This window comes from Pygocentrus nattereri, chromosome 9, assembly GCF_015220715.1.
Source record: "Pygocentrus nattereri isolate fPygNat1 chromosome 9, fPygNat1.pri, whole genome shotgun sequence".
In the NCBI taxonomy this organism is placed as follows: Eukaryota; Metazoa; Chordata; class Actinopteri; order Characiformes; family Serrasalmidae; genus Pygocentrus; species Pygocentrus nattereri.
The window spans coordinates 35,951,226-35,975,395 of record NC_051219.1 but is presented as its reverse complement, the minus strand read 5'-3'; the positions used below and the strand labels follow the sequence as shown (position 1 = coordinate 35,975,395).

Here is a 24,170-nt window from a genome sequence, read left to right as displayed (position 1 = left end):
AGCATACTTTCTATATGGACTACAGACTAACCACCTGTTTCAAGTTGTCTCTTTCCTTTAGATGCAGTGTAAACACTGCTTGTAGCACTTCAGTTCTGTCCTTCAGACTAAAGCTGAAGGGTCTTCTGTAACGAAGGGCTTGTCATTTGCAGCCGTGCTGAAGCTGACAGGTTTTTAGTAGAGGTTTATTTTTGCTCAATGCAGCGCCTGCAGTCAATAACGAAACTAAATTAAAATTCTCTACTAAAGACTCGAGACTAGATTTGGACTCGCAGCCCTAAGGTGTGAGACTCAACTCAGACTTATGAAGCATCTTGTTAACATCTCTAGTTCTTAACAACTAAATCAGATGCTAACATTTTGTTGAGATGATAAGGAGCATTATAGATATTACGCATATATTATCTGTATTCAGTGTATGCATAATTCATATTACACACATTAGACTGAAGTCTCTCCTAAAGCTCTCTACAGGCTCCATAGTGTTTGGTTCTGTGTTTGAGTGTGGTCTGTATGAGGCTGCACGTGTGGGTCCCTTTAAGAGCCTGAGCCGGCGAGCCTCGCTGGCTGTTGTCTCCCAGGAGAAATGTGCTTCCTCTGCTGTGTTTTTTCAGCGGAACTGGCGGAGGCCGGCAGGAAATTACACTCTCCTCCGGCTCGTAAATATCTCCTCAAATCAGGGCCCCCCCCCCACTGCATCCTGGGTCAAAAAAAAGTTGTCATCCTGGGGGTTAGGGATAAGGTTGACTTGGGGGACGGTTGGGTGGGGGGGGTGTAGGGGGGTGTGCATTCGGTGGTTTCTGCATCATTTCACCTAAAGAAGGAATATAGAGTAAATTTGGCATTAATTGTCTAGTTATACACAAGCATTGTAAAGAAAGCAATATTGAAGTCATTAAAAATGTGAAATCTACACCTATTATAGATGAGATGTCTAGGAACATGATTAAGATCCATAATACGCTGAGCCAGATATGTTGTGCCGAAATCTACACAATTAGTTTTTCCCTTGCCTGAAAGGAGCCATATCCTACTCTTTTTTTAAGGTCCCACTTATACCATTTGTTTGGTTTTATGTACCAGAAACAGTCAGAATTCTTTTATACATGACCACTTTCCAACCCTTCTTTAGACTTTGTAATTCACCTTAATCTAGCCTGAATTGAGCCTCATTAAAAAGCAGTCCAGCCTAAAATGTACAGTAACAACATTCCTTATCATTCAGGGTGAATGTGGCGAATTCCGTTTAGGCCTGCATTGGTAGATGTGTTGGTTTTCATAACATAACCAAAGCAAAGGATTCAAAACAAGCTGTTAAAGGAGCTCATTTGCCCAAAAGCAGTCGTGTGCAAACGTTTGTGCACCCCCTGTCAAAGTGAATTCTCTTCAGAGAACACTCCTAACATTTTAATGCACAATTACTGTTTATTTGCTGATTTTGACATATTTAACATCCACAGAAAAGTAATGGAAATTGTGCACGTTTCAGTGTGTTCTGTAAAGAGGATGTGTTAACTTATTTTCATTTAGAAAATCAAAAAATATCATTCAACTGGGGGTGTTTAAACTTTTGCACTTTACTGTGTTATGAAGTAATAAGAAAGACGTAACAGTCATTAGCAAGTAAGGGAAGCCTATGTACACCAAACTACCTATTTGAAATGGCATGAATAAGCCATGACATGCCTTTTTTAGACTGAAGTTGTTAAGAAATCTCAAATAAAGTTGCTTATGTGGACATACTGTTATTTATAAAAATGGACAACAGTTCACAGCTATAGTAAGCAGTTGCGGCTATCATGAAGCCTAAATTCTGCCCCTAATTCTGTCCATTTTTGTTGTAAAATTGTATACTTCAACTTTTCCCTTTAACTGCCCCGTAAAGGCTGTTGTCTTACTTTAAAGTATAATGGCAGTGATATTATGAGTGGTGCGGCAAAAACTCAGCAGCAGTACAGGAACAGGAGTGCAACGAGACGGCTTCATTTCAGCAATGGAGAATGTGGTATTAGGTGAGCTTCATGGAGGCAGACTGACTCTCGTTTGGCAGAGGAGCGCTGCAGGGCTGGGTACGGGCAGGAATGGCGGCTGACGCCACTCAGTCTCACAACAGCTCCCTCACTGCGGGGGGTTAGAGAAAATGTGTGTGTGTGTTTGAGTGTGTGCGCTCCATGTACGTTTGTGTGGCTCTGTTTGTATCCCCCACATGGAGCTGAGGCTATGCTGCTATGGCAACGGCAGGATCCCTCCTCAGGCCGCCAGTGAGTGAGTCTGCCCTGCAGTCTGTTACGTTTGTGAATTAAAGCGTCTCCGAACGCGCTAGAAAAAAAAACCATGGAACTCAGTGCCGGATCTAGCCCCTCATTCATCGGTCTGCTTTTTATTACAATAAAGTACAGTATAATGACAGCTATTGTGTGCATACTAACAAGCACCCATGTGTTATTATAGCAGTATGAACAGTGTAAACTCCTGTAGGTGTGCAGATGCTCCAATCAGCTGTACAGCAGCTCAACAGCACACAGTACACTGAGGGCCTGACACTTAATATGTGGTATTACTAATACAGAGCTTGTGCTTCAGAAAGTCAAGCTCTGCTTCTTTGATTTTAACCCCTTATACTGCAGGGGTTAAAATCAAAGGGGTTATACTCTGCCTCTCTCTCTCTCTCCCTTCCATCTCTTTTTGCTCTACCACCCCCCCCCTCCTAATCTCTCTCTTTCTTTTTCTCTCATACTGTCTTTAAATCTCTCTGGCTCTGTCACTCTCTACACACTCTCTCTTTCTATTCTCTGACCCTTTCTCTCTTTTTCTCATTCTGTCTTTCTTTATCTGTGACTTCGCTCTCTGTTTCTCTTACTCACTCTATCTCTCTGCCCCACCTTCTCTGTCTCTCTTTCGCTCTCTCTCTCTCTCTCTCTCACATTCACTTTCTCTTTCTCTCTTCTCCTTCTGTCTCCTTCTCTCTCTCTAACTTTTCTCTGATTCTTTCTCTCTTTATGCCCAAACATCCCCTCTCTGTGCCCCATTCTGCCCCATTCTCTGACCCTGTCTCTCTCTACACACTCTCTCTCTCTATTCTCTGACCCTTTCTCTCTCTTTCTCACTCTTTCTTTCTCTATACCTTCTCTCTCTCCATTTCTCTTACTCACTATCTCTCTGCCCCACCTTCTCTCTCTCTCTCTCTCTCTCTCTCTCTCGCTCGCTCTCTCTCTCACATACACTTTCTCTTTCTCCCTTCTCCTCCTCTCTCCTTCTCTCTCGCTCTAACTTTTCTCTGATTCCTTCTCTCACTCTGCCCCATTCTGCCCTATTCTCTGACCCTGTCTCTCTTTTTCTCTGTCTTTCTATCTCTACAACCTCCCTCTCTCCCCATTCTCTGACCCTTTCTTTCTGTCTTTCTTTTTCTACACTGTTTCTCTCTCTCTTCCATTTTCTGACCCTTTCCTTCTATTTCTGTCTTTCTTTATCTGCACCCTCTCTCTCTCTTTCTCTCTCTCTCTCTCTCTCTCTCTCTCTCTCTCTCTCTCTCTCTCTCTCTCTCTCTCTCTCTCTCTGGAGGCCGTTGTGGAGTCGTTACCTGTCCATAAAGCTCTCCCGTGGCTGTCTTGGCGGGACTATCCAAACACAGGCTGAGTGAGCGGCTCGCACGCATGGCTGCACTGCCACTGACCTCCCAGCGCGGAGAAGCGCTCCAGTGGGCCGAAACAGGCCGCTCAGCGCGTGGGACAGGGGGGCAGAAGGCGGGGGGTGGGAGGGGGGGTTAGCTGTTCTACAGTGCTCTCTTGTTTTTCTGGAGGCTACATTGAGGCCCAGATTAATACTGTACTGTAGATTCATTTCAGGTGGAACAGAAGCATGATTTTGTTTTTTTTTTTTTAATGATTTTGTTTTTTTTTAATTATGGGTTTAGCACCATTTTTTTACATAAAGTGCAGTTATAAGTTATAAATGCCACCGTTACAGCAGCTGATTAAGACCTTTTCTCAATAACACACTATAAAGTCAAAAAATGTTGCTCTAGCCACCACTCTCATAGCCAATTATATGATATGTGCAGGCCAAACTAATAGAGCACAGATATTATGCACTTTTACATAGGAAATGCAGTCAAGGTTTGCAAACATGATCATGTCACCTAGAACCAATACAGCTGTGAATTCTAACATCATAGAATCAATATACAAACTTAGAACCAGCTCTTAGAACTGTGGAGTAAAGTGGCTTACAATGGCTGTTTCTTAATATGGCCTGTTTTTAACCTTTAAAGGTCCATTGTCGTTGCCAGAGATAAAAAAGTGTATTGCTGTTTTAGCTCATTTAAAGGAGAATTCTAGTGACTATTACAGATTTCTGCATAATCCAGTGGTTGAGATGTAAAAAATTCATTCAGAGTGGTTTGATGTGAAATGATTCATTGTACAGATTTACTCAGATTTATTCACAGTGGTGGTTTTAGGAACCAGGAGTCACAATGTCTCCAGTGCAGATATTGCCATTTTATTTACTCTCCAGGACTATATTTACTATGTGAAAGTACACACGTCTTCTGAGTTTTATATTTAGGTTCATAAACATAAGAAAAATGATATTAATTATTAGAATAGATAATGTAAAATAGTGGTATTTTTGGGTACTCTTGCTGTGCTGTGCCTGTATTATGCTGCTCTGCTATCAACTTATTAAAAAAATAATATTACAAAATTTGTTAAAATTATTGTAAAACAGTGCCTCAGGCATCAGGCAACATATTCACAAACATTTTATCTATGAAATTTGTGTATAGCTCAGATGTCTGGTTCCTATCACCATCACTGTGAACAATCCTGAAAGAATCCTGACAAGTTACTTGCTTACTTATCACTTAGTTACAAGTTGAGAATTTCTGTATAAAGTGTAAAAACAAAACTTTGAACATGTGTTATAAATAAAAGACACATGTATTATGATATAAGTTAGAAGAGTTATCACTGGGGCGGCACGGCGGCGTGGTGGGTAGCACTGTCACCTCACAGCGAGGAGGGCCTGGGTTCGATTCCCTGGCCGGGTGACCGGGGTCCTCTCTGTGTGGAGTTTGCATGTTCTCCCCGTGTCTGCGTGGGTTTCCTCCGAGTTCTCTGGTTTCCTCCCACAGTCCAAAGACATGCAGTCAGGCCAATTGGACATGCTAAACTGCCCCTAGGTGTGAGTGACTGTCTGTCTGCCCTGCGATGGACTGGCGACCCATCCAGGGTGTATCCTGCCTTCCGCCCAAAGACTGCTGGGATAGGCTCCAGCACCCCCCCGCGACCCTGACGGAGAAGCAGCTTAGAAAATGGATGGATGGAGTTATCACTGTGCAAACATTTATTATGTTTTTCCATGATTTTGTTTTTACTGGTTTTGAAACAAATGAAAAAAGTCAGTACAGATTTAAACTTGTCGATACAGAATATAAACTGAATCTAAACGTAGTCTTTAGCAGAACAGTTTACAGCAAAACGACAGCAGTCAACTCTCAAACTGTGAGGGTTCCTGTAGTTGGTTTTGAAACATTGCTGTTAAAAATTCATTTGATTGTAAAGTGACATTAATGGAAACCAGTAAAAGTGTGCTTGTTGCAGGACAGGGAAAGGAGAGTCCCTCAGACAGAACATATAGCGTCCTCTCCCCCTCTCTCTCTTTCTCCCCCTCTCTCTCTCTCTCTCTCTCTCTCTCTCTCTCCCCCTCTCTCTCTCTCTCTCTCTCTCTTTCTCCCCCTCTCTCTCTCTCTCTCTCTCTCTCTCTCTCTCCCTCTCTCTCTCTCTCTCTCTCTCTCTCTCTCTCTCTCTCTCTGTCTCTCTCTCTCTCTCTCTCTCTCTCTCTCTCTCTCTCTCTCTCTTTCTCTCTTTCTCTCTCTCTCTCTCTCTCTGTCTCTCTCTGTCTCTGTCTGTCTCTCTCTTTCTCTCATGTTCCAGTAGTTGAATGTAGGTGCAGTAAGAGCCGCCAGCCTGCCTCAGTTCTCTTCTCTTTCCTCCTCAACCCCCCCCCCCCCCAGTCCAACACCAAAGCTCACGCCAAGTCTGCCCGCCATCCCGCCTCCGCACTCACACACACAGTGGCATTACAACACACACACACACACACACACACACACACACACACACACACACAAGCGGAGGTTACGGCAGACAGACGCGTGACTCATTAGGCATTCTTCCCCCAGGGAGAACACTGGGGGGTGGGGGGTGACGGGGGTGGGGGGTGACGGGGGTGAGGGTGTGCAAGAGTGCCGCAGCTGCAGGAATGTCATGGGCTGCTACTGCTGTGTGTGTGTGTGTGTGTGTGTGTGTATGTGTGTGTGTGTGTGTGTTTGAAAGACATAGACAGATAGAGAGAGAGAGAGAGAGAGAGACATAGAAAGAGAGAGAGAGAAAAACAAAGACAGAGGAAGAGAGAGAGAGAGACAGTGAAAGAGAGACATAGAGAGTGAGAGAGAGAAAGAGAGAGACAGAGAGAGAGAGAGAGAGAGGCAGAAACATAGAGTGAAATACTGACAGAAGAAGAGACATAGAGTGAGAGAGACAGAGAGAGAGAGAGACCAAGAAAAAGGGAGAGAGAGAGACACAGAGAAAGATGGTGAGAGAGAGAGCGAGAGAGAGAGACATACAAAAAGAGAGAAAGAGAGAGGGGGGGACAGACAAAGAGAGACAGAGAGAGAGAGATAGAAAGAGAGAAACAAAGAGATAGAGGAAGAGGGAGACAGTGAAAGAGACATAGAGAGTGAGAGAGAGAGACAGAGGGAGAGAGAGAGAGACAGACAAAGAGAGACACATAGAGGGGGGTGAAAGACTGACAGAAGAAGAGAGAGAGAGACATAGAGTGAGAGAGGCAGAGAGAGGCAGACCAAGAAAAAGAGAGAGAGACACAGAGAAAGATGGTGAGAGAGAGAGAGCGAGAGCAAGCGAGAGAGAGCGAGAGACAGTGAATGAGAGGCATAGAGAGTGAGAGAGAGAAAGAGAGAGAGACAGAGAGAGAGAGAGGGAGAGAGAGAGAGACAGACAGGAGAGAGAAGGAGAGATAGAGAGAAACAGAGACATAGAGAGAGCGTGAAAGAGAAAAGGGTTTTCCCTTTTCTCTTTCACAGAGAGAAAAAAATGAAGAGAGACCAAGACAGAGAGAGAGACAGAGGGACAGAGAGAGCATCCAGTCTCCCACCACTGGGCCAGTGCAGCCTTCAGGAAATACTGCGCTTAGGAAATAAAAGAATCTCCTGGCTTTTCCAGAATTTCCTCATTTCAGAGTTGGAACAAAATAAGATTCCAAATGTCTTAAGAGAAACTTTTCCCAGTTGAATGAACTTATTTTTTTCCCAGTCTTTTTTTCTTCAGTCTGTTAACCCATTAAGGGCAGCACAAAAACATGACTTTAAATCCACTCTTTCCTATTAAACACATACAGCTGTTGCATTTATTTGATATGTAAAGAATTTGATCTGACAGCTAATTACACAAAACAACAAGTGCTTAGTCACCTGAACTGTCCTCTGTGCTCTTTTCAGGGTTTAGTGTGTCCAGTTTTTTCCTTTATTACAGCTTTCATTCTTTTCAGGAGACTTGCTTTCTGCAGGGACAGTTTTCCACACCAAAAGTTCAGTAGCAGAGGATGGTTGCATTTTCTGTTTCTTAGGATCCAATAATTCCAAACCGAAATGTTGACTCTTTAGTCCACTGAACCTTACTCCACATGTCAGGTGTGTAGTTTTAGTATGTTACTGCAAATGTTCCCCCTTTTATCTGTTTCCTTTTCTCAGTAACAGGTTTTTTGACAGCTGCACATCCTTTTAGACTCATAGTGCTGCGTTGTTTTCTCGCAGTAGAAGGATGGACAGAAACACCTGTGAATTTTTTCAGATATGAAGCAGTGTGATTTTCTTCTCTCTCTCAAAGACAGAAGCTGCTGGCATTATTTTGTCTGATAGGGACAGTGTTGGTGTCTACCAGGTCTTCCAGGTGGTTGTTAGGAGTCCCATTTTCTCTGTATGTTTTAGTGATTTTTTGATCTCCATTTCTGCAAACTCCTGCATCTTAAATGTAATCTCTTCAGAAAAATGTACTGAAAATAGACTAAGTTAATGGTCATTTTGACTGAAAATAAAATGAATGACTTTTGTGTAGTGCTGCTTGTGAACTCCTGTAACTTAATGATAATTTAATCATTCTGTATTGTGTTCTATGTATAGTTATTGAATAATAAGCCTTATGACATGGAGATACAAAGAAACCTATCTGTCTGTCTGTCTGTCTGTCTGTCTTTCTGTCTGTATAATATATTCCAAGTAGAGCCACAGTATAACTAAAACTCACATCTGTGTATCTGAATGTGCATGTTTGTGCGTTTCTTCCTTGATGGGCAGTGTAAATATAGCTCTGCTCACTTCAAGGTAGACGTTTAATGTGGGCGGACGTGTTCATAGAAGTGCTGCTTATAGGAAATTTAGCTCGGTACATTTTCCATCCCTTAGAACCACCTGACCACAGGTACCTGTGTGTGTGTGTGTGTGTGTTAGCTATAGCCCAGCATTTGATGTTTTTGTTTTGGAACACCCTACGCTATGAGGAAGTGTTGCCGGAAACAGTGCGCCGCCCCCGGTTCTGCGTCAGTCGTGGTGAATAGAAGCTGGGGGCTGGGTTGGGGCTTTCCACCGGGATGAAGCGCAGGCTGAGGGGGTGGGGGTGTGGAGGGAGAGGGCGAGGGAGCAGGGAGATACCTCTGGGGATCTTCTGTGCATTGGCTGTGTGGGCAGTAAAACTTTTTGGTTAACCCATTTACTTTCATGGAGCTGTCAAGATTTTCATTCCTTACAATTGGTTCACTTTAAAAGGATAATATAAATTATTAGTAAATGCAGTCCTAAAACAGTGGTGCATTACGGTACATTAGGCTGTATTGTATCATTATATTTCTGTGCATTGCTTCTACAAACCATGAGGGGCAACTGCTGGGCTGGCATCATCCAATATGTTTGGTTCAGATATTGTTGGCATCAGGAGAGAAAATGTTGGATCTGTGCATCCCTTAATAACGACTCAGTGACTTTGCACTGTTTACTTACTGTGGTTACTTTAAGAGGCCTTAGCATATGGACATGCAAAGAAGATTAAGGAGTTAACCCATGAACCCTAGGCTTTTTATTCAGGCATTAATCTGAAGACTTATTATTCAGTTATCACTGTGAATTATTCAGTCACTATAATGATATGTAATGATATGGAACTGATGTCTAAGTTATGTGAGGAACTAATGAGTAGGCCTACATACAGGCTGTGGGGTTTAAGGGTTGACATTCAAATCTGTCTAAATGTAGGGCACACAGTCCCCCACACTTCAAAGTGGATCTGACTTTTGTAAAAAAGCGAAAGTTAAATTTGAACAAGTTGATATTGTCAAAAAAGCAGCTCTCCTTTACATTGTGCGATAATAAGTCCCAATCCCATTTCAATGTTAATGCCATTGCCACTTAGCCCTTAGCCCTCTGCTTTGCGTGTTCATGCCTAGAGGTAGGGTGTCCTGATTTTTGTTGAGATAGAGGGCTAGGGTGAAGTGTTAGGGCAATGTGGCCCTACAAATGGAGGTTTTTCAGAGGTCCACTATTAGTAGAGTATTACAAGAAAAAAAGAAAATCTGGTAACATAGCTGAACAAGAGACCAAAGAAACCCATAAATGTGAGAATTTTCTCTATTAAAATTAGGATAACCATTGTATTACCTTAGTTTAATGTTATTTCAATGTATTTTGGTCCTTTTATTTATAACAAGCAATCACTAGTAGCATCCTAATGTCTTGGTAGCTAGCTAGCTACAGTTCTGACACCTGAAGTCCCAGAATGTAACTACTGCTCCATTTAAGGTGGAACAGGAAAATTTTAACAAGAATCTGGTGAATATCTAACTTCAGCTTTAGATCACTGAAGAATTATAGGTGGGCAGTGATAAGTAATTGTCGATTCCTCATTGAAGGCATATGGTGGTCTAAATGTAATTAAAGCTCAGCAGTGAGGTTGCTGAATGTTCCCTTCCTCTGCTGTCACTGCAGACTGGCAGGGTCATCTACAGGGCAGTGCTAGTAGCTGTTAATGAAGTAATGACCTTTTTTATTTGAGGGTCCCATTTGATAGGGAAAGATTTCAACCACTACCTCTCGTAACAGTTCCAAGGGGCAAAGTGACACTCAAAAACAAGGGGTAGGGGTAACACACTCCTGCGCTGTTTAATCCGCAATTATTGCTTATTTGCGTAATATAACACATTTATCCTAATGGTATGTCAGTCAAAAACACAAAGATATAGTAGATAATGGCTGCCTAAGACTAAAAAGGCTCTTTTTCATAATCTGTTTAATAATAAGCCTCAGCTGATTTCTTCATCAGCGTGTTGTATTACGCTAGCTGTTTTAATTCTGATTAGACTTTAACAAGAGGAGAAATGTGGAGCGTATGCATGTCTGTGGGTATATTCATATACCTATGAGTCGTATACGTTCTCAGAAGATTTTTGTGTTCCTCATTCAGAAAAGTCGGATTTCGTGTCCCTAAACTTCGGCTCCGGCTCTGTGTTCCTCCAGTGCTTTCGCTACACATCTTAGTCTCAGAGAACAGAGGCAAATCTGCTTTCTCTGCAAAAGGAAGAAAGACGCTCGCACACACACACACACACACACACACACACACACACACACACACACACACCAAAAAAAAAAGTGTAGAACTATGCAGTCTGCTCATCCTCAGGGATGTTTTCATCTTTCTCTCTTTTTTCTCCCCCCTTCTTTTAATGTATGCCACTTGAGAGAATCCAGAGGGCCTGCACCTGTTTGCCTCTTGGCTAGTCTCCCCACCCCCCTGCCCCGGCCTGCCACTCACACTGCCGTCCTTGTGGGATACTGTGTGTGTGTGTGTGTGTGTGTGTATTGGCCTCGCGTGTGGAAGTAGGGATAGCTGCAGGGCTCAGCAGAGTTTGACAGAGCTGAGACACAGGCGTGCCTTCCTCTCTTCCACCCTCACATACACAGCCTTTTCAGTTGCAGTTGAAATTTCAAAGGCACGTCCGTCCATACATTATAACTCCGGACAGTCCACTCTCTCTTCCTTCCTCTGGACCCCCCCGCCACTTCACACAGGGATAGATGTGGAGGTGCAGTAATCTGCACTGACCCCTTCAGGTCACATTAAAGGTCACTCAGCTTCACACAGTAAACCCCCAGGGCCGCTCTTCTGCTTTATCCCTCCCATCGCTTCAGATGTGTGAGGCGAAGAGAGAGAGAGAGAGAGAGAGAGAGAGAGCGGGAGAGATGGAATTGGTATCATCTCTCTCTCTTTCTCCCTCTCTCTGTCACCCCTCCTCCCTCCCCAAACAGGATCAATAGTCATCCCCTCTGCCGGCCTATTAGTGACAGGTCCTTTCTAAGTTTCATTGTCTTGAGAGTTTTGTTGACCTTTATTGTTTCGTTGAGAGTTTAAAGTATTGTGCGTTTACTGTACATTTCTCTGTGACTTTGGTGTCTGAAGTTTGTTTCTTTAGTTCTGCGCTAGAGCTAATATAGCTAACAAATAATGGGAGCTTATCATGGCTGTTGAGACAGAAACTCACATCTCCTTTTGAAAACCACAGCTGCAGAAGTGGAAATGGTCCAAAATTAGTTGGAAAAAAAATCGTAGTACCTTTTATTGTAACTTAAACATGTTTTTCCTTCTGAAAAGTTACCATTATGGAGATAAGGGCCTTTGTATAGTTAATATAATACCAGAAGTTCAGTGAACTAAATATGTTACACTGTGGTATTGTAGCTAATGGAATTTACAATGATGCTAATGCTAGCTTGATTACACCTGATCTCTTCATAATGCTCTTTATATATCTGTGCTTTGTGAAACAAGTGAATAAGATATATGCCTACATTCTGTAAAGTTTTTCCAGTGTAAGGGCCTCTTAAGTGGAAACAACCCTCTAAAAATTGGCTTCATTGTCAGGAGATTGCTAGTTCAATTCCTAGAGATAAAATACCAAAAAAAAAACAAAAGTTTGACAAAAGTTTGTGAATATCTTTCTGAATTTCATTATTAATTCTTACAGAAGTTCTGAGTCTCCATATCAGGTTTTTTTTGTCTTGGAGAAGCTATGCATGTTTTATTGAGTTGAAGTGGGTGTCAGAGCGGGGAAAGCACTAAAACATGCAGGGCAGGGAAACTTCAGAACCACAATTGGCAACCAGTCTTTTATATGTTTCCTACTTTGATGGTGTTGAGCCCTTGTGACTGATTTTGAAGAGAGTGACCTGAGGGCAGAATTCGAAATTGGCTGTTTGCAGGACACTGACCAAAAGCGTGGTGAAAATACGGCGCTACCCCATACCGGTCGGGTAGCTTTTTCCAGCTTTTGGCTAAATGCAGTGAATGTGAGAATGTGACGGGTGCCTGGGCCTGTCCTTAGCCTCTTAGCATGTGTGCGTCTCCTCTTTGCTCCTGCAGAACCGTGGGCGTTTGGCAGAGAAGCGCACCATCCCGCTGCCTCCAACCCGCGTGCCCAAGAAGGAGCTGGCATCCGTTTTCAGCAGCGACGACAGTGAGGGGAGTGAGAGGGTCAACGGAGACCATGCTGACATCAAGCAAGAGGAGGAGCTCCACTACACTATGATGAGAAAGAGGTATTTATGCACATTTGTTTGATTTTATACATTCATACAGGAAAACAGGAGTGACGTAATGTTATGACCAACAAAATGCTCCTGATTTGGTAAAGAGCTTTTTTACTAATAAAAATGCAAAAGCAGATTTTTTAAAAATATTTTTTGTCTGTAACTTGGTGACATTTTACATGGTTACCATATGACTTACATGCTCTGATCTCTTTGAGAAGATGATGAAAATATTGCTGTTGTCAGAACAAAACCTTGTATCTCCATTTTGTTCATTTTTCACACAGTTTGAAAATGCCTGTTGCTCTATACCCTGTGTGTACATTTCATGACGAATTGACCAAAACAAATGACCCCAAATTACTTGGAAAAAACTCTGGTTCTATTGACTTACATTAAAAGTAAAGTATGTTTTTTGCTTCTCCTGTAAAGTGACCATTTTGGAGATACAAGGTTTTGTTCCAACAGCAGCGATATACAGAATCAAACAATTTAAATGAATAATCCAAACACTCAAACATTTTACCAGCTTATAAAAGACACTGGAAGCCTCTGTTGTCTATCTGTGCCATTTTTCTCAGCTCTATGAGAAAGCGTGTTTAGTTTACGCTCTTACTGGTGTCATGTATTGCTGTCTAGCTGTATGGAGCTGCATCATACTCCTGACATTTCCCAAGGTGTCACCAGCCTCATCATCACTACATTCAAAAAGCATTTGTAGTATTTCACACATACTATACACATCTTAAGGAAAATTTTGTTTTTTAAGGTCAGATGTCAAATGTTTTGAAGTTTTGAAAAGTCACGCTGGAATTTGTGAGCTGTATTTAAACCTGCTCCCACAGTGTGAGCAGTCATGTCTTCAAAACGAAACCATAGCAGTGTGGGAGGGTCCTAAACCCCTGCTTCGATTGGGTCTGCTGGATGTTCTATTTAGTCCTCTGATTGGCTGCCAAGCGATGACAATAACAACATAACTAAACGAGAGAAACAATAAGTACTGAGCTTTGATCTGTATACCCTGCAATCTAGAGGCAGTATGACTGACTCTGAAGATGTTGTGTAGATCAGGCATGGGATTTTTGTCAGAGAGCTTCTCTAGTTTCATATGGAATTTAAAGTTTGTTGATATCCTAAATAGTTCTAAAGTTGGACTGAAACGTGAATCATTTTGTATATCTAATTTGTAAGTCGAAAATGTGCAATGTGCAAGATCTGCCATTTTTATTACAGTTTGTAAATGACAGACCAAAAATTTAAAGAAATCAAAGTCGCAATATCAGAAAAATCACAATTAGATATTTTCTTCAAATCATATCGGGCCAGTTGTGACATTATTTAAGTTTAAACACAATGTGTTATAAATGTGCTGGCAGGCACTCTTTCAGTCTTAAGGGTTAGATTTAGGAACAGACATTACATTACAATATTCATGCTACATATACAGTTTTATGCAAAAGTTTGGGCAACCCTGGTCAAATGACATTTTTTGTTGAAATTGAAAAAGAGTTAACACACCCTCTATAGCAGATAACACCCATCTGACCAAATTAATGCCCAATTGCTGTATTTTTGCTGAATTTAACATATTGGGGCAAAATTAAGCTTAAAATGTGCAAATAAATAGCAATTGTGCACTAAATATGCAGAAAAATGTCATATTAAAGATCCCTATAGATGATGTGTTAACTTCTTTTCACTTAGAAAATCAACAAAGCGTCATTTAGCTGTTCAAACATTTCCATATGACTATGCAATGCATGTAAGTGTCCTGATGTTGTAAAAGCACAAGTGTGTGCATGTGGTCAAAACAAGGAAGGCCAGTCTTTAACCACATCACATGAGGTGGACACAGTATAATTACGATGTTGTGTTCATATCCTGTGGAAGTGCACCCTCCTCACCGTGCTGTGTCTTCCCTCCTGCGACCTCCACTGCTGCCGTACCTGGTGTGAGACTGTGAGATTGCTCAGTGTAGATGAGGCCTCTTAACCACACCTGGCTGGCAGTAAAGGGTCAGCTGGTCCAGCTGGGTCCTGCCCCACCACACATCAGAGCATTGTTAAAGAGGAGTTATAGGCCCCTTTGGCCTCTACCCCTGCCGCCCACACTGTGTGCATACATTCCTTTCCACCCCTCTCACACATGCTCAGGAGCTGCATATTGACGCTGTCATAAGAAAACCTCATTGCAGGCTGCCCTTTATAGTTTATGTGGACATCTTATGATGAATGGACCACAGCAATACTGAAAAGCAGAGCTCATAAGTCACATTAACACTTTTATTTAACACTTTGGATTTTATAATTTATCATGTCATTTAAAGCAGGTTCAAAGTTAATGTTATGTCTACAGTACATTTAACGTTTTACAATGTATTTGAAATTTCTTCACATTAGAACAAATGGAAGAATGCCAGAAGTCAGAAATTGAATGCAATTGTAATTCACTGTATGACTCACTATGTAATTATTATCTATTTATACAATTCTAGTTATAACCCTCGACTTTTTCTTCTATAAAGTTACCATTTTGGATATATGAGGTTTTCTCATGACAGCAATGATATGTACATGCTCTCAGACCTACCCACACATACTTTAAATAGGTATGAACATGAGCCCATAGACCAGAGACGGAAACAAACACGAGGACCTCTCACCTCATGTGTGAGGAGTGGCGATGATACGGCTGTAGCAGTGAGACAGCTGCCTCACTCAAACTGCTCTCAAAAAAGCACGTTAAAGTGGGCCGCTGCAGCGTGGATGTTTTTTCAGATGGCTGGTGTTAAGCCTTTGTGTTGCCTCACCACTCTTCTGGGCCGTTCGGGACATTGCCGCTCTCCTGTGTTTAAAACTGAAGGTAGTAAGGTGAAACATTGATCTCAATAAGACTTAAAGCCAGCCTGAAATCAGAACTTTACCTTGTCTCTGGTCGTATTAAGCGTGATTCATCATGCCATACCATTTACAAAAAAACGCCTTGTGAGTTTTGATTACTGTGCACCAGTGGGTGGGGAAAAATAGTATTAACCAATATTATCACCACACCCACCTATCATTGAGCGAAAATTCTCAGCCAACTCAGAAACCTGACACCGCGTTTCTCTCAGAAATATACAGTACAGAAGGAAAATGTGGTGTGATTTCTAATTCACATTGACTTTCATAAGAACAGCTCATATGCCAGTGTTTCCCACATAGAGGCTATTTTTGGGTGACTCCCCTCTAAATATGCTGAAGGCAGCCCAAGGATATTTCTAATTCTAACAAAATATGATTTCCATTTTTGTCCCATTTCAGCAATTTTCAAGAAGAAAAATATTTTAGAACTTTATGACTTAACTAGGGCACACAGTGTCACTGATGCAAAGCACCACTCACCTGACCTGAGGTACCTTACCTGAGGTGATTTCCAGAACCTAAACCTGAACCTAAACTCTAGCCCATGAGGTGCTTCACAACTGAAAATGCCTTTGATACCCAAATAAGTAAACAAATGCTATGATGAATTTGGATATCCAGATATACTTACAGTCCCCCCCACCTCCCAATGGTGCCCCCACCTCCCAATGGTGCTCTGCCTCCATAATTGACACATCCATTTAGATGACACAGAACATCAGCAATAATCACACTGTGCCTAGAGTGAAACTGAATAGTTGCTTCCAGTTTAACAGGTCTAACTGCGCGACCTTTCTCATTTATAGAAAATATATAACATTTGAAATCAGTGATATGCTCTGTGCATGTGTTTTAAAGTGCTCAGATCATTGAAAACCAAATTTTCATTCACTACCCAGATCATATGTGGAAGCTGAGCTGCAAAAACAGACCTGTTTGTTTCTGTGATGTTACTAGAATCAATTTATTTACATATATTTATTTACATATATCCACTTATTCAGCCTACAGCAATTTAGCTCCGCCCATTGCATTTTGAATCAGGCACCATAGAGGACAGAGCTCATTCATTAAGGCATCATTTAATTCTAAAGTAAGAATTATTTTGGTGCACAAAACCACCCCAGTGTTATAAGTGGATCCCAATGAAATTGCAGGATGTGGGCCTTTTAACAAAGATTGAGTTGAAGTTTGAATGGGATGTTTGCCATTACATGGTTCATTTATGAGTTGCCTCGTGCATATTTTTTCAACCATTCTTACTCTTTTTATAATTTCCATAACTGTGGAACATTAGTTAGGTTCTTATGTTGCAACGCAGAAACATCCACTTTTGCGAGATTAAAGAATCAGATCTGCTGCTGAGCTAAAATTCCACATCTAGTATTCATTTAGTATCCGTTATCTCTTCAGCCCCTCTAATCAGGGCGAGGGAAATTAAAGATTTGTGCGCTCATTAAATTTCCATGAGTAGTTTGCTTTCCTTCCTCTTGGACACGGGAGCTGAAGGAAGCCTATTACAGCATGGTCAGGGCTGCGGTAGTTTAAGAGCCACGGCTGAAACGCTCTGGTTTCCCCGCCGGCGATTCCAGTCTGCCTAAACGCATTACAGGTGATGACCAGCCAGCAGATGTCAGCTGTGGCAGGTGAGTCAGGGGAACCGCGCTTTTGTCAAATCGTCTTATCTCGTATCTTTAAAAACATGCCGGAAGGCTTGGCCTTGAGGTTATGATCTATTATTGAAATCATTCTAATCACTCAAGCTCGGCTTCCTCTTGCCAGCACTGCCAGTTTTAGGCTGTCCTGGTCTCTGCGATGATGGGTTCTAGTGTAAATTCTCTCTGATTTTAGGTGTATCTTCATTCAGCGTTTGACATGACATGTCAGTAGCAAGCCGGATGGTGCTGGTTGCAGCGTGAGTGCTTTTTGAAGCTGCTGGGGTTAGTTAGCTCTCCAGGAAGACTCTGTCTCTCATTGACAGCTTTGCTCTTGTTGAAAATCTCCTGGAAGTTGTCTAGCGTTTCTGACAGCTGCATTTTTTAAACGTATGATTGTAATTCTACAGGCTTATTTAGTTGTTCTCTGTTTAATACATAATGTATTTGCCAAGTTTTTCAAGGTGCAGTGCTTTGTCTTGGGAGGCTTCATTTGACTGTAATAAAGTAGAATTTTTTTGCAGTAAAGGAGCAAGTCCTGGAGAATTTAAAGATTGGTGTTATGCTGTAGATATGTTATTGAGTTGTCGAGATGACGTTTAGATGGACAAAAATGACATACATGACAGACCAGCTCATTTAAAAAAAACCAACACATAGAAGACTTGTGTGAATGACAGTCACTGCATGTGACCCTCTGAGCCATGATACCACATCGGTATGTTGCACAGTTTTTAAGCATGGAATATGTGAAGGAGACAGTTCTTATCTGCGTCAAGCTAAACTTGCACTGAATGTAAGCTTTATTCTCCTCACTCCCTCGCTACGCCTCCTTTCCCTTAGTGAGTTCCACTATGCGGTCTGTCTGCGACGCCGAGGACAACGCTGGAACAATAACGCATTACGGGGTTCTGTCTAACCTTGTTAAAGAGGTCCTCGCCCACCAGCACTTCTTCCGCCAGCGCCTGAGGATGCTAATGAATTTAAAGAACACTTATGACGAATATGGAGGGCTTTTACCCTGTTAAAGGCGGCGGACTGTGAGGAGCCTCGTCTCTCCTCTTGTTCCGGGCCTCCTCACCTCACCTCACTCCCCTGCTTCACTCAGATGAGGATCTGACCCAAATGGATAATGGGATGTTCAATCTATGCAATTCGATTTCCATCGAACAGGGCCTGGGTAAGTGAGTTGTGGAGGGGTCTTAACAAATTGGATTTAGACAATGGGTGAAAAATGGAGAATTCGTTTTTATGTGTGAGTGTATTTACGCCCCATCAACACACAATTGAGGTTATTGTGGTAGTTGTGTTGGGTGACATTCTACATGGAATTTTATTCATACATCCACAGCATGCCAGGCCAGCTACTGTGTTTCTGATCTGAAACTGCGTACTGAAATAGATTGGGTGCTATTTATCACCTTTCCTAACCATCTCTTGCATTCAGGTATATCCCACCGGAACAGCGCATATTGTTGTCAACAAGATGCAGGGTTTCTGGGGCGCAGAGGAAGGGCTTTACAACTTGTCATCTTTAAGAAGACTCCCTATATCTTTTAACCAGCTTAATGTTAATGGCTAGCAGCTTTACAGGCGATTAGCGCTCAGGTCCTCCAGAACAGTATGCGGGGACAGAGAGCTGGGGAAGTTCTCTGAGTCTGCGCATAGACATGGCGCGCTTCGAAAAAAAGAAAAATGTGTGCCAACGCTCCATAGACTGCTGTCGCTCCACCACCAGATCTTATGTCTGGAGATACAGTTGTGAGTCGTCCGTGCATGAAACACCTTTAACGCTTAGTTGTCTACGCTTTGGAAAAGAAGTAAACAAGTTAGGAAATGCCTCCATGTAAATGCACGCTGCCAAGTTCTGCTCAGTCACCTACAATGACATCCTGATCACCTGCAGTCACCTTCTGGTCTCAGTCGATCATGCTTAACGTCTTGCCAATCATTTCCTCAAGCCTGCCTATGTCAAGCTTTCCAGTGCACTCTGTCACAAGAGTGTGATTGAGAAGTGCTGACTGGTTGTCTGGGTAATTACTGACTAACCACCATGGATTATATAAGACACTATACCTGGATGGAAGACATATCTCTGAGTCAGAAAAGCTTCTAAAAACAGCTCCCATCTCACAATGCCTCGGTTCAATTACACTAATATATAACTCGACAAGTGGTATCTTTTGTGGCAAGCGGGACGACGGGCCTTCAATGTTTACGTTTGAATTTCATAATGGTTTTTCAGCAGTTACATTATTTCCAGGCAATGGAGCGTAAGTGGATTAGAGCAGTGACAAGGGAGGAGGGAGGTTGACTCCAGCCTCATGGACCCTCCCATTGAGGAAGAGGGAGAGGTAAAGGAAATTAAACAGACCTGTGCTGCACCTGTCTGGGCACACATACCGCCTGTCTTCCCTTTTTGGGTGGCCTCTGTTGCACGGCGCTTTTGAGGAAAAACCTGAGCCTGTCTGCATTTAGCATCAGATGGGTTTGGCCAGCAAGGCATGCCGTCATCTTCTCTGGTGGCTGTCTGGACCTGACCATAAGCAGTTAGCCAGCCAGGAAAGGCCAAGCCAGGGGACGAAAAGCAGTTCAGAACGCAGCGTCTGGCCAGGCTTTTAGAATGCTGGTATGTACCCATGCAAAAGCATTTGTCCTGTTGCATGTTCATCTGCTTTTAGAACTGCTGAACTAATTGTATACTGTTCTATGCGATATCTGAATGCTGGTACTGGAGTCCACACAGTTTGATTGAAATCTGCTGTAGGCACTTGCCTGCTCATGGACAGGTACAAATTGTGAATCATTGTTTCCACTGGCTACCTGTGGTGAGACCTCTAGGAAAGCTTACATGATCCAAGTAGAATCAAATGGCCTGTATATTTGTAATCAGCCTCTTCTAGAAGGTCACTAGAACAGTTAGCGTGTGATCATAGTCTCTTTGGTGAACCTCCTGCAGTACGATATTTGCTCTTTGCTATGAAGGTTGAGCACAGATGATGCAGCCATGTGTTCCCTCCATTCATCTTTGCTTTTTGTCAAGGCATTTCCCTGTGTAATTTTGGAGAATTTAACACTAGACTGCTGGGAAGGGGGAATGGCACTGTAGGGTTCCTGGAAAGAACTTCTTCTTAGAGCAGTAATTAGTGGCCACAGCTCCTCTGGATCTTTTATAGTGTCCAAGGCTCTACCCAAAGGCCAACTGCATGCTCACTCATTTACTGCATGGAAAAAGGTAATGGTGCACAAGCTCTCTTATCTAGTTCCAGCAAACAAGAGATTTGCGTCGCCACATAACGGTGCTGCATAGCCACTCTTTAGACTTTTAGTGCCTGTACCCAGACAATCCTGTAATTGAGGAAGAGGTTGGTGTGTTAATATTGTACGCCATTTCATTTGCCATTAATTCATATAAACAAATGTATTCTTGGTGGAAACGTTTGTACCCAGTGAGTGTGCATGAGAAAATTGCATTTGGTCTCAAACCTTGTCTAGATGTCAGAGTCAGTCAGAACAGCATGGACCTCTAATAGGACTGTATAGATCCACTCTGTGAGATGCTTATTTACACTGTAGATAGCACTTTGATTCCCTTTGCATCAACTTCAACAGGTAATCAATGTCATTAATGTCACACTCACTCAAGGCAAATGTCTTCAACTGGGCATTCTCGCTAAACGTCTCGGCGCACTCAAGATTTTACCTTGCTGTGCATTTTCCTTCATTATTCAACACAGCAAAGCATAGCACTGCTCAATGTGGTGAAATAATATATTTCACTTTTACTTTTTTCTGCAGCGCTGCAGGCTTATCGACTTCCCATCAGCTTTTATACGGTAGGAACAACAGGAAAACCCAAGAGGACGAGCTACGCTCTTTTTATTTATGTATCTATTTCTGTATTTATTTATTACTCCCTTTGCTAACGGAGGCCTGCGATGCGTGCCGCCGCTCCATCTGGATGTGAGCTGCATAACAACAGATTCTTTAGTTTAAAAAGAAAGGATAAAGGAAATAGATGCTGCATTTTAAAGCTGACAATTTTCTCTGCTTTTATTTTCCCAAACCTAATATTTGAACTTGAAAATAAGTAGCGCTGTTAATGGATGTGTCACAGTACAGCATCTTGTCATGTGACTGTCTCTGCATTAATTGTATGATAAGCATTTCATTCCAGTTCGTAGGCAGGCGGCAGCCTCTCCGCACTTTTCCACCTCCTGCAGGGCACACATATGTTCTCTAGTGCGCATGCGGTTGTGTGAGGGATAGATTGTCCGAGGTGTTCTCAAAAACAGTGGACATCAGAACGTATAGTCTGAGCTCTCTCTCTGTGACCTGGCACATGGATGGCGGTGCCAACAAACCCCTTTGTTATCTGTCCCTGGACACTAACATCTGCTTGTAGGCCCTTCCTTAAAGAAACAGACATGCTAACTTGCTAACTAGCGTGCTAACAATGAATTTAAGGTCTTAGATGTCAGTTAGATGGCATTCACTTTCATTCGTTGTTAGCAATATAGTTTTTCCACTGAACTATTCCTTCAAATCGCCCCAGTGCCTACACTTGTTCTCCTGCAAGCCTCTTGGCCGCATTTCCAGTTGGTCTGAAGGCCTGAGTCGTGCCAACAGTATTTGAATCTTAAGGACTAGGCTGAGCCAAACAAAGCTCTGCACAGGTGGGCTGCAGGCTTTCCCACATCCAGCCTCAAAGCCCCCCTCCAGGAGTTTGCTTCACCATCCGTCACACGTGAGGCGCAGCTGGGACTGCTCGCAGCTGCATACATGAGTGGTGTGGTGAGGAAATATGAGTGCTACTGGTAACAGTGCTGTTAATGCAAGAAACCATATCTGTTTGGCACCAAAAGATATGATAGACTGCTTTTTGTGGTATTTCAGTTTTCTTTTTCAGTGATTCGATTGGCGTTTATGGCTTTGAGTTGTTTTTCATGGTAACTTAGATGAAGCCACAAATATGTCGTATTTCTATTCTGCAAATATTGCAAGAATTCCTACTAGAATTAGCACATTCATCTGTCGCCACATTGGCCTTGATTCATGATGCAGGAGGGTGGTGAGCAGCCCTGGCTGTGTTGCGTCACCAGTTTGACTCTGGCTCTGGAAGTGCCGCCCACTGCCCCTGTGCCCCTCCCACTTACTAGGAAATGATTCCTGGCCTTTTGCATTCAACGGATTTCTGTTTAATGAGTTTTCTGTTAGTATAATTATCACTTTAGGTTGGAACTACAGTTGAATGTGACGGTTTGGGTGCCCCTGGTCCAGTGACATGTTTTTGTTGATTTTCCAGTGAAAATCAGTACAAATTTAATTACTCTTTTATTTGATGAATTCACATTGGGAAAAAAAGACCTGTGTAAAATATTCTGTTTTTTTTCTTCCCAAAATTAGCAAATGAATAGAAATTATGCACTCAAAATGCAGATTTCCAGAAAAATTTTGCAGAAAAATGCCATATAGTTTATTCCCTGTAGAGGATTAACTTAGTTTCACTTTTTGTTGATTTTGCATGGTTTTATTTGCACACACCTACACATATCATCTCACTCCAATCAAACACATTTCATAACATGAACTTGAAGTTGGATTTAGAATCAGATGGTATGTGTAATAGGTTCCTGGAGACCCTTATGCGCTAACATATCAGACAATTATCAAGCTAATCTAGAACTCTTTAAAAATAGAAAACACAAACTTAGCAAATATGGTCAGCAGGTTAAGAATATAAGGACATTCAGAATGCTAAATAATGTTTAATTGACACATTTTTGTGTGTCTTCCATATTTGGGAGCACTACTGGATTTCCTTAGTGTTTATGAAATTTTTAATGTATTGAGTATCAACAGGTTTGCTTGGTTTGAGGTTGAATCACCTGTTGGCTTTCCACTGCTCCAAACACAGATGGTGAAGGAGTGTCAGCACTGGATTGGTGTGGGCATGTGGCCCAAATATCTGGGTCATTGTGTTGTTGATAGGGATGAGAAGTATCGAGTGGTTTAAGGTGTGATTATGTTGATAGTCTCCTCTGCGCGATAAGCAGCCACTGATGTCCTTAGCGGAGCTGTCAGGTCCAACCTGTGTGCCTCTGCTTGGGATAGCTGACTCAGGCGGCCGGGTGTTAGCTTGAGCCCTGACGCAGATTATGACCTTGGCCGGCAGTCGGGGGAGGCCTCATTAGCGGCCCTCGTTGGGACAGCCCAGGAAAAAGTGTGCTAATTACCTCGCTAACAATGTCCTTGCTCAGTGGGCTTACAGCAGAGCCTCTGCCCGAGGATAATAACCTGCCTGAACTGCCAGGGCGAAGGCTACAGCATGGATCTTCTGGGTGGATTAATGCACTGCCGAAGGCGGGGGGATATGGGGGCTGAGGAGACTTATGTGACTAGAGCCGAGTAGCCCTTTAATGTAAAGGTTAAGTGCACACGTCAATCATTTATGAGGCAGAGTGTCATTGTTTCACTCATGGTAAACTCGAAAAGTGATCGAAATACTTAATATTTGAAAAACACTTGAATAATGCATACATCTGATTGCTGATGCAAAAGTAGACTCATGATGTTATCGTTTATTTGAAGTGTTCTGCTGTTGCTGTGTTCTAATGAGTTTTTTCCAGTCAGCATATTGGGTGAAATCGATGCAGTTGTCAGGATGTGTATTGAAAGGCTCGGATTTGTTTTTCCTTCTTCTTTTCCTTCTGAAAATTCTTGCCTCAGCCATCATAGTAATGACCTGGTAGCATGCCAGGCTCAAAACCTTCGTTTTTCACTATGGATATTCTGACAGTTGAGACGTCCCTTTTTAATTAATATAAAATCTATAATAATGTAGAATCATTGTTTAAACAGTGAATAGATTTTTGGTCCACTGGACAACATTCGTAATCAGTTGTCAGGTTTAACAGTGGTGCAGTGCAGAAGAAGTGAAGTGAAGGCTAATGAAGGCTA

General features: G+C 42.4%; 1 protein-coding gene across 3 annotated transcripts in view; it reads left to right on the top strand.

Moving 5' to 3' along the window:
* samd11 (sterile alpha motif domain containing 11) overlaps positions 1–24,170 on the top strand; it is an 87,267-nt gene that overhangs the window by 8,745 nt on the left and 54,352 nt on the right. For all 3 annotated transcript variants that reach the window (XM_017709322.2, XM_017709327.2, XM_017709312.2), the window contains exon 3: positions 12,486–12,661. In XM_017709322.2, the coding sequence (XP_017564811.2) occupies positions 12,486–12,661 (176 nt within the window). The remainder of the gene's footprint in view (positions 1–12,485; positions 12,662–24,170) is intronic.